Below are 11,461 nucleotides of genomic sequence, written 5' to 3'. Positions count from 1 at the left end.
GTTCTGCGCCGACTCCATCTTCCCCGCGCTCGATTACAATGCCGACCCGCCTGTGCAGAACATCTCCATCAGAGACGTGCACGGGAACGTCTGGGAGTTCCGGCACATTTACCGGGGAACCCCTCGCAGGCATCTCTTGACAACAGGATGGAGCAAGTTTGTCAACAGTAAGAAGCTCATCGCTGGGGATTCGGTGGTTTTTATAAATAATGGCGAGGGGAAGCTCTTTGTTGGGATTCGGCGGATCGGGAGGTCCTGCGGGAAGCCGGAGTTCCTGAAGCTGGACGAGAAGATGAGTAGTGTGGTGAATAAAGACGGGTTTTCGAGGAATGTGAAGGGTAGGGTTCCGGCTGATTCGATACTGGAGGCGATTAGGTTGATGGAGATGGGGCGCGAGTTTGAGGTGATGTATTATCCGAGGGTGGGGTCGCCGGAGTTTGTGGTGGAGCAGGAGGTGGTTGATAAGTCTCTTAGTTTGTGTTGGAGTGAGGGGATGAGGATTAAGATGTCGGTGGAGACTGAGGATTCGTCGAGGATGACTTGGTTTCAGGGGAAGGTCACGCGCAACAATGTCAGGGATTCGGGGCTGTGGTCGTATTCTCCTTGGAGAATGCTGCAGGTAGTCCTCAGTCTGCCTTTAGCTTACTGTTGATCGATGTACATTAAGTAATTTCTTTGGATCTAATATCTCATTTGACATACTTTATGTTAGTATTTGATTGTTTATTCGTTTTGGACCCTAATATTTTAGGCTAAGTCATGTACCACATCACATGCGGTTGCATGTTCCCTTCTCATTTGTTCCAATCTAATACGTTGTAATGGTAATACAAATATACTTATATGGTTGAAAGTTTGTTATGATTATCGTTTTATTTTTTCTGTTATAAATGAAATAGACACTCGACATTATTACGAAATAGACATTTGGCATTCAACATCATACTCGACTTGTATAGTTTCTCATAAATATTTTTATTTAAAATACATTGATGTATTGTAGTATGTTATTTACCAATGATTTGGAATAACAATTTTTTATTTTTTTGTAACTTAAGGTGTGTTCTTTTTTTTTAATTATCAAGGATCAGAAATAGAGCATGCTGATTAATTGTGCATTACACACATATTTAAAGGATCATATGTGCTACGATCTTAGTTTTATTTTGCAAAAAAATTAACGCCATTAAAAAATATCTAGATCACTTAAAATGCCTACAATAAAAAAAATCATTTCTTTTTGTGATTTCTAGCAGTCCATCAAGTATGTTAAGATGAATTATACTAGCTGGCTGGCTAGATTTATGATAAAAAATATACTACAGTCAACCTAATTTGATGTTTTAAAATTTAACTACTTGGGTAAAGATAAGTGGTTCAGATTCCTACTTTTGAAGCTCCATAATAGTTTTGTCTAACATGTTATTTTAAGCCGTTCATTTGTAATTGTTGATTATAGACATCAAGTCTTCAATTATCTAATATTTGCTGGTAGGATATTAGATTTCATAAGTTTCAATGGTTTGATTATGAAGTTTGATTCTTAACATATACTTTTCAGTTTCCAAGTTCATAATTCATTGATCAGAGGTCAAATCCTATTGGCAGGATCCTAGCCAAATTCATGAAAACACACAGATACAAGCATACATGCACTATTTGCCTTTAGTGTTAACATTTTAGAGTTCATCCCTACATAATATTATGACTTTGATCAATGCACACTACCATTATCTTAATGTATGTATTATAAAATGCATACAGATACAAGTCATTTGCTACAGTAATTTTTAAAATGTATTTAATGTCATTCTCTTATAAATTGCTATTTGTTTTGCAAACGTTTGATGTATTGTTAAAAGCTTTAGAGACATCATATTTTATCCATGTGTGTGTTACATTACCTAGATCAGGTTGACCAGCATCCATCATCTAATGAGTGTTTTGCCATGTAGTTTAGTAGGTAGGATTGTTTCTAGAGAATAAGTTAACCCATATCTCTTTATCTATGTGCACATAGACACAAAAAACAAGCACACGTACGCTCACATATATACTGACACCTATGTCACTTGGGTACTTCTATCTTGAAGCCGTATCCGCACACGACCCATACCAGTGCCCAAACTCCTTGGACACTCCTGGCATATATGCATACATTTATTTTGGTATGTACTCAATTATAAACAATACTTGTTTTAATTTCGGACACTTGTCAAACATTTCCTGACGTAAATCCTACACTTTGCATCCACTTCATGAAACTCATTGGGTTCCAAACTATGACTTTAATGGTCGTTTGGGTGTCTAGTTCAAAAAATGAGCGTTTTACAATTTATAATCTATATCATAAAAGAAACTTAAAAATGTTATAGGAATTTTAATTTTCATAACATGTGAACAAAAAAATATTGATCTCATGTAAACTATATATGTGTATGTAAATATTTATATAGCCATGTCCCCGTACCCTACTTTTGGCAAATTTGTCGTGTCCTTGCTGTTCTCATGAAACATAGGAAATATATTATTTTTCCTTTCTGTTCTCTTTTTGATTTTTCAATTTCAAAACAACAATGACTAAGTGGTATACTCTTTGCGAATGTAAAGACCATTTATTTCCATTTATTGCTTTCTTGTTGTGTAATTTCCCTTATGATGATTTTCATTTTTTTGGATTAAATTGATAAAGAAGTCACAATTATGTTTTTTTATTATGTCTTATGTTATTCACTTCCTTCTAGAGGCCCTGTATTTTAGAATGCACTTATCTGGTGACAACATGTTATATTTTCGTGTTACATGTTATGCATTGCATATTACAAGGTTACTATATGAAAATCAGTATACTTGCATGCACATTACTATTTTGAATCATTTTTTGACATATGTTGTAGTTGGAGTAAAGGTTACAAAAAAATCTTCCCATATATTTGTGCTATTTCAAGCAAACATATATTTTGCATGTCAACCGTTAAGATAGAATGTCATACTTTCTGAAATTTTTAAATAATTGTATCTAAACTGACATGGTTATCTAATGATTTGTCTTATAATTGTAGAAAAAGTGGACGTCATGTTTTATCTGGATGTAGGTTGGAAACCTCCTAGGAATTGAATATTAGTTCTCTTTCTTACTTATATTAACATTTAAGATTTTAGTTCTTTTCGGGGGATTTAATAGAGAAAATGTCTAAACACGAAGAATTTTATGTGAAGCCTTTAATTTTGGTATATATTGTGCTTATGTTGCACATTTTTGTATACGCTGATTCATTTTTCAATTATCAGGTGACCTGGGATGAGCCTGAGGTTCTACCGAATGTAACAGCTGTCAGTCCTTGGCAAGTGGAGTTGGTGCCTACCTCTCACCATATGCATGCACCATTTCCTCCCATGAAGAAGCTTAGGGCACAAGGTCTCGAGTTATCTAGTGATGGGCATGGAAGCATCGTTGTTCCTCAGTCACTCACAGATAGTATGAAAATGGGGAATCTAACCCCATTCCCCACATTTCCTGCTGGCATGCAGGGAGCCAGGCATGAATTCTGTGTACCAAGTTTGTCCGACTTCTTACACAGGAACACCAATCAGATGTTCTCTGATAATTTCTATGGCATTAAGGTGCCAGAAGAGCTGAATAGGACACAAAGAGAAGCATCATCGCCTCCTAGCCAAGAAAGCATCCATAATCATGATCAGGATCTTCTAGGAGTTGCAGCTTGTACTCAAACTAGAAAAGTTGGCAAAGGATCAATTCAGCTGTTTGGGAAGATAATTCATACGAATGACCCTGATGATAACAGTGTTGATGGAGAGTATGCTGCCAATGAAGGTGTTCGGTCACTTGAGTTTTTCACTATCTTTCCAACACAACCTGTTGTTTGATGGTGTTGATGTTCAGCGTCAAAGAATTTCAGCTGCAGAAGCCATGATTCTTATGATGAAGTGGAGTAACTTTCCAGCAGGCAACTTGTACAGGTAAGGAGTAAAGATAGGTTTCTATTTGTTTGTTTATGTTAAATTGTTAACAGGAATTATGCTATGCAATGAAAGTTGGGAGTCTCTTGGAGTTGCAGGGGCTAGTAATGAATTGTATGTATGTCCTTCTAAAGGGATTTGTGGACCATGTATGCATTTACATATCTATGTTACCTGGGTACTTCTTATCTGAAGTCGTACTCGACATGTACCCGTATTCGTACCCAAATTTTTTGGGCACTCATTGCACATATGCATACATTTATTCGGTCATGCACTCTTTAAAACACTTGTCACACATTTTTTAGACATATTCCGACACTTCACATTCACTTCTTGACTTCTTGAAACTCATTAGACATAGGTCAGATTCTGAATTATAATTTTTGAAGGGTTATTTAGATGTCTAGTTTGGAAACTAGTGATCTTCCAATTTATAATCCACATAATAAAATAAACATAAAGATGTTATTAGGAGTTTTAGTTCTCATTATTGTTCTCGCATAAGTTATTAATTCTAATATATGATATATGTGTATATAAATATTTATATAGCTGTGGTCATGTACCATACCTTTTACAAATTTGTCGTGTCGCATACCCGTACCCATACCTGTATCCATACTCATGCAACATAGCACATCTCCAATTTCCATTTAGCTTCACGAAGGTAACTCTTGGAGAAAGCTCATAACCATATGCAATCATCTTAGAAGTCAAGATGTTAGGGGTGAAGAAAATACTATCTACTTAATACTTCACAGGTAAATTTGTCAATCTAAGTTAGTAATTGTTTGTCATCGCATCATCTTTTCTTCAGGAAAAACTGCCATCTTCTACGTTGTGTTCAACGTGGAGTGAGAATTGATGATAAGTTGTATTTGCATATAACAAAAATGATACCCAAGATTTAGTCTCATATTAGATATTGATTGAGTGATTGAATAGTTTATAATGTGAGTCTAATGAGTCAGATGCAACATTACTGATTAATTTTGGCAGTGAATTAAGCCAAACCATGTGTTGCACTCTGTGTGTCCTACGACTTGCATCGCGCCAATGGGTTCGCGGGCTACAAATAGTATCAAAACATTTAGTGAGCCGGAAATGTAGGGCCCATTGCTATGCGAGACTAAGTGCTACACTGCACGAGTGTGGTGGGAGCCACCTCTAGAAGCTTGTAGGAACCTACTGTAAAATCTATGGTCCACATTCCCTGGTGGTGATACTAGGACAGACCAATTGTCATACCACGACGTCACAACGAGGACGTCGCACAATTTTTTTTTTTTGAAATCAAGGAGGTTGCATAATTAAGGTGGGGTGGTTGCTATACTCCAAGATGTATAAGAAGTCAAGTACAATATTAACTAGACAATTTTGACAGTGGATTCAGTTAAATTATTTGTTGCGCTCTATGGGTCTTACAGCTTATATCGCGCCAACGGGCTCGCGGGGCCCGGGGCGTGACAACAAATTACTAGTGATTTTAGCTGTGTTCATGGAGTGATAATTGATAAGTTGTATTTGCATATAACAAAAATGGTACCCTAAGATTCAGTCCCACATTAGATATTGATTGAGTGATTGAATGATTTATAATGTAAGTCTAAGGCAGTGTTTTAAATGTCGGCCGACATGTCGGACATGTCGGCCGACATGTCGGGTTGAAGGTGCCAGTGACACAAGTCGGGCTTTCTTAAGTCGGATGTCGTTTTTGGGGAGAATATCGGATAAATCGGCGCAATATCGGCCATATCGGTCGATTTTTCAGGTTTGAAAAATCGGCCGATATGCTATTATATCGGTTTAAAGCTATTTTTGTTTAACGGATTTGGATTTAGTGATGAAACCCCAATGACCCGTTCTAATGTTCTTTATGAACCTGATAGAAAAAAACCTACCCGAACACATAAAAACTAGGGCAAACGCGTCTGGGAACATCCGATGTCTTCCTCTTCTTCGTCTCTCACTCTCTTGCTTCCCTGCCATCGCCGACGCTCGCGACTGGAACCAAGCAGCTTCCTCATCTTTGTTGTTTTGCTCCCAGCGATATTGAAAAACCCTAGGGCTCGCGACTGGAACTCAGCAGCCTCCTCATCTTCCTCGTTTTGCTCCCTGCGACATTGAAAAACCCTAGGGCTTCTCTTCTTCCTCGTTTTTCTTCCCTACGCCATCAGAGCCGACTTCTCCTCTCTTTCTTCCATATGCCATCGGAGGGTCCTCACATTGCTAGCTTCAGCCGTCAGGTAAGGCTCCTGACCCCTCTCTCTAATGACTTTTTCTGTTTATTTTTTTTCAGATTTTGCTCTCTGTGCTACTGACCGTTGGCGCTAACTGTCAAGTAAAAGGGATTATTTTGATAGAAATCAAATTAGAAATCAATTGAAAATTAAACAAACTGGCCTTTAATTTGAGAGTTAGGCCACACCTCTCCCAAGGACACTAATTTACTGCTAAACTTCTCCGAAAACAAGCATAACCCCAAATATTCCCCCCACGCTTATCAAGCATCAGCCCATAATATTCCCCTCCCACGCTTATCAAGCATAAGCCCATAATATTCCCGTGACACACTTATTAATCTCCATTTCCCCACTAATGACAGTCAAATTACAAAACCGTCCCAGGTTGGCTTGGTGGTTGAAGTTTCAGGACTTTGGCACTTCTCTTTGTTAAATTGGATGATTAGTTTTATATCGAAGACCGTTTAGCATATCAAAGGCTAAAATTGTTTCAGGATGCAATCGAGAATCAAAGTATGCTTATATTAAATTTAGAAATGCTTAGATTACATTTAGGACGTGGTATTATACATATACGCACCACCCGATATCGCAATCCGATATTTAGTCCATGTCCCCCGATATATCCCCGATTTTTGCTATCTGACATGGATTTCGGCCGTCCGACATGAACCCGACATCCGATATTTAAAACCTTGGTCTAAGGAGTCAAATTCAACATTACTAATCAAATTTGGCAGTAGATTGAGCCAGATCATGTGTTGCACTCTTGTGTCCTACAGCTTACATTCCACCAATGGGTTTGCGGGTCCGGGGCATGACAAATGGTATCAGAGCAATTAACGAGCCGGAAGGAGGGGGGGTTAAGTGCTATGCGGGACTAAGTGTTACACTGTGTGAGTGCGGTGGGAGTTACCTCTAGAAGCTCATAGGAGCCATCTTTAAAATCTAGAGTCCACATTTCCTGGTGGTAATACTAGGGCGGACCAATTGTCATGCCACGACGTCACGACGAGGATGTTGCGTAAATTTTTTTTTTTTTGAAATCAAGGGAATAGCATAATTAAGGTGGGGTGATTGCGATATCCTAAGATTTAGTCTCACATTAGATATTGATTGAAGGGTTTAAAATGTAAATCTAAAAAGCCAAGTGCAAAATTGACTAATCAATTTTGGCAGTGGATTGAGCTAAATCGTTTGTTGATTTCCGTGGGTCCTACAGCTTACATCGTACCAATGGGCTCTATTAGAAGCTCAAAATGTGCTCCTTAATCATGACAGATGTGGTTGGGGGTTGACCACTCACTACTGATTTCTGTTTAGTATAATACATGTTTTGATTATGTTAAACAGGTAGGTATCTGAATGAGATATATTCCTTGATATGATTGAAACTGCATCATAACATAAGTATTTTGTTGTCTATATTTCTTTGGGTAGGCCTAGTATTCATTTGTATTACGCATCTACATTTTTATTTGGCGATCAAATAATTTTCTTTGAGTGTTGTTAGTTGTCTTCATTCGACCATTGTGATTGGTGACGGTCCCTTCCAGTACACCGCAGCTCCAAAGATTAATAGATTTGGTTCTTCATTCTATGTTTTATTTATTCTTATACAACGAAGAAGTTGGTGTATAATAGTTGAGAAAGCTACATATATGAGATCTGCTGCTGCGCCATGGATTTAAAATAGTGATGTTTCATCTCACATTTGGAATATTGCCCATGCCCGTGCTTGAGAGTAGTTGGTTCATAATTGAATGGAAATACTTTCTTTTTCTCTCTTTCTTTTTCTTTTTTCTTTGTGAGTGAGTGAGTGTGTGTGTGTGTAAACAAGCTGCTGAATATTGTGCCTTGTCATATGCAGGTAGGTAGGTAGATGTCTTAGATAAAGATGACATGAAGCTCAACTTGAAGCTGTAGGATCTTGGCCTCAGTCTCAACTTGAAGCTGTAGGAACTTGATGTCACTTTTCAACTGCTAATACTGACCAAGTTTCAGACTAGTGCTATTTAGTCTAGACTTTTTAAGTGTTAAAGTGTATGGCATCTTAGCTGTTGCCATTTGTAATGAAGCAATTGTTGACAGTTTAATCATTCGTACTCTGGCTCGATCGTTATTTGGTTTAATGCGTTAGTTTTTTGCAGTCTGTCAAACAGAGTTTTCGCTTTGATTTTTATTTCATTTAGGGTTAGTTGCACATAGATTCCCTCTAGTATCGCGGTTTTGAATGTGCTGCCCCTGCGGTTCCATCGTTGCAGATAGTCCACGGGTTAAATTCTTTTGACTCCTTTACCCTAGGTTAAATAATGGCAGATATTTCCCCAGGATGAAATTAGTGAATCTGTCTTTAAGGTAGAAGAGTCAAAAAATTTTTTTTTAACCCAACCCAGGGTGTGGATTTGCAACAATGAAACTACATGAACAGCAAGTTAAAAACAACGATGCTAAGGGGGTCTACTCGCGATGAACCTGTTCATTTATGTATGTTTTTTCCCTGATTTATGCCATGAGGGAGCCGAAAGGAGGAGAGGAAATTCCTGCTCCCCTGATGCTGAGTACAGGAGAAAGAGGGGCCTCTTTGCAGCTGATATACTGCTGTTGATGTTTTAGTGAGAAAAGATGCTGACAGTGGAATGCTTCTCCTGATTCGGAAGAAGTATTTGCACATTCACTCGCTTTGATCTCGAGTCGATGCATCTCTGTCTCATTTTCCGTGTCTGTTTTTGATAAAATGCTTTTATCATGTTATTGACGCGTGATAATTATTGCGACTAGCCAGTATTCTTCACATGGTGTTTCGTCAAGCCATAATTGGCTTTTTTGAGATTGTGGTTGTGATATCGGTCTCTTATAATCTAACTGGTATCTTTGCAATTGGGAACTACGTTACTTGCGTGTGTCGTGGTTCGCTGGTAGGGTTTCATATACATCGGGTAAAATCGTAGGCTTTGTAGAAACTGTTGGTGGGGGATAACTCACTTGCACAACTTGTAGTCCTCCATTGTGACCCCGCAGCATCCGACATATCCAGCAGAAGAGGGAGCGCAGAAAGTGGGGAAGGATCAAAATGCATGCATCAGGAAAGAGGGGGGTAGGGGACCAAAACGAGTCCCTCCCACTTGATTTTTTGGGTCTCAAGATGGAAGAGAGGAGGATTACAGGGAGGGATGGGTGAGTGATGGATGCCCACACTTAATTTGTTTTGGATCTCAATCATATCATGAAAATTGACACCCACCATCCGCGAGCGGAACAATATGAAGATTTTTGAGGAGGAGATCTAGAGACAGTAACTCGATCAGTTTGCGTTATGTTAACCAATATTTCTTGATTAAACATGTGTTTTCTCCCTTCTTTTTCTAGTCAAGAATTTGGTATCTAAACAAGATCGAATACTTAACGGCGCATCGACAACCAGATGATACGATGTTTGGGTTCATGTTGGATTAATTTGGATTGGGTTTCCACGAAATTAGGCCCCATTTCCATTCCCACCGCAAGTCGAACCTGTGCTCGTTTAGGGGTTGTTTGGTTAAAAAAAAATTCCCTTGAAAGCCTGCTAAAGTGTCACTTCTTTGGCAGGCTTTAAGCAAAAACGCCTCTAAAAAAGAGGATTTTTCTTGAAAGCCTGCCAAAAAGTGACACTTTTGGCACTTTTAGCAGGCTTTCAACACTGGTTTTCCCTCAAAAACAGGGAACCAAACAGCCCCTTACTTGCGGTACTCCTACTAATTGCATTGTGGACTTATCTACGCTCCATGTGAACATAATCTATGCTTCTCTCTCTTGCACGCGACCCCCTCAACATTTGAGTTGGAAACCACAGAGCAAAGCATTATTGTGCTGTTCACGTGGGGGCATACAGCTGATTTTGATACGGGCACCGGGGCACGTGCACGTTTGCTTTCTCACGCCCCAACTAAAGATATGTGGATTGCGTATTTGCACCGAGGACAACAATACTACTAGCTTCAGAACTAAGCACAACACGCACCGAGAACTTTGTTTATTTGGATAATTGAGCTCTATGATTGAATCGCATGATGCCGATAAAAAATAAAAAAAAAAGAAGCATAAACTCTAGTATGGCACGAGCACTTTTTTAAAAAGAGAGAGAGAGAGGGAGAGCTTGACTTTATTTATCATGACACATACAACACAGTGATTTTAGCTTTTGAATTGAAAGCAACCTCTGCACCAAATATGACAACGGACGCACCAAGAAGATGCCCTCCTGATGTTAACACTGCATCCTTGAGTTTGGTATATCAAAATCGGTTTTTCTATAAGAGAGGAGAGAGGTAGAGAGAAATGAATAGCTCATGGGGGGCCCTGATTTGCATTAATTTCTGTGCATAATTCATTTCTCTCTATCTATCTCATCTCTTATAGAGTGCCCACGGGCACTCTATAGAAAAACCGTATCAAAATTGATGGGCAAATTATCGCCTATAATTAATGTGCCCAATTTACCCACCAAATACAACGAGGCCATGATCAATGCGTAAGGCTTCATCCAGCAATTTCTCTCCTAAGAACATGCACACGTGAGGGACATACATCTTGTTGAGCTTTTAAAGCAGCTTGATGACCAAGCCTCCACATGTAAAATCTCATTTTTTTTTTATACTTCTCTTCTCCACTCATGCAATTACTTTTCTCCCACTTTAGTAACTCATTATTTTGACCACCGTTTCTGAAGAAGTCAAGCTTGAGTTAGTGAAGTTAGGTTGAATTTAGGTTCTGTGGGGGTCAAATTGTCAAAGCTAGTGCCTAATCAAATTAGGCTGAAAGCAACAAGATTACGACTATTGCTTTTACTTAGTAATATTGTAGCAAAACAAAGAATTATAGCATCCAATTTGTTGAAAATGATGGCCTTGGCTACCAAAGAATTATATGCCGCTAGAATGAACAATGTCACTCCTAAAGTGACATCATATAAGATGTTGACCCTTCAAATTTAATGTTGAGATGCCAAAAACTATGAACTCACAAGTGAAAATTACATAACCCTTCTCATTGTAAGCAAGACTATACGCCGTATCTTCAAATCTATGTATATGTAACATAGTTATATAATCATACACTATATATGATTTCCAACACTAGAGAACACATAAAATTTGGTAGTGAAGGATGAGCAACCTTTTTATTCCCCCACTCTGGTTTTCTCTTCTACTCTCTGCTTCTCCTCTTCGTTAGACTCCTTATCCAGCCACTCCTCC

The 11,461-nt window shown here is 38.6% G+C and overlaps 2 protein-coding genes across 2 annotated transcripts in view; one reads left to right on the top strand and one right to left on the bottom strand.

Moving 5' to 3' along the window:
* LOC109826906 (auxin response factor 17-like) lies at positions 2 to 8,359 on the top strand (the record flags this gene model as incomplete). The annotated part of the gene is made up of 3 exons (XM_020393922.1): positions 2 to 619; positions 3,292 to 3,981; positions 8,098 to 8,359. Coding segments are annotated over 2 exons (1,215 nt in total), but the record flags the coding sequence as incomplete, so codon positions are not given.
* LOC109826905 overlaps positions 8,733 to 11,461 on the bottom strand; it is a 6,208-nt gene continuing 3,479 nt past the window's right edge. Inside the window, exon 3 of the mRNA XM_020393921.1 lies at positions 8,733 to 8,875. Coding sequence (XP_020249510.1) covers positions 8,733 to 8,875 — 143 coding nt within the window. The remainder of the gene's footprint in view (positions 8,876 to 11,461) is intronic.

The sequence above is a fragment of the Asparagus officinalis genome, chromosome 10 (assembly GCF_001876935.1).
Source record: "Asparagus officinalis chromosome 10, Aspof.V1, whole genome shotgun sequence".
NCBI lineage: Eukaryota > Viridiplantae > Streptophyta > Magnoliopsida > Asparagales > Asparagaceae > Asparagus > Asparagus officinalis.
This window is presented reverse-complemented; position numbering and strand designations above follow the sequence as displayed.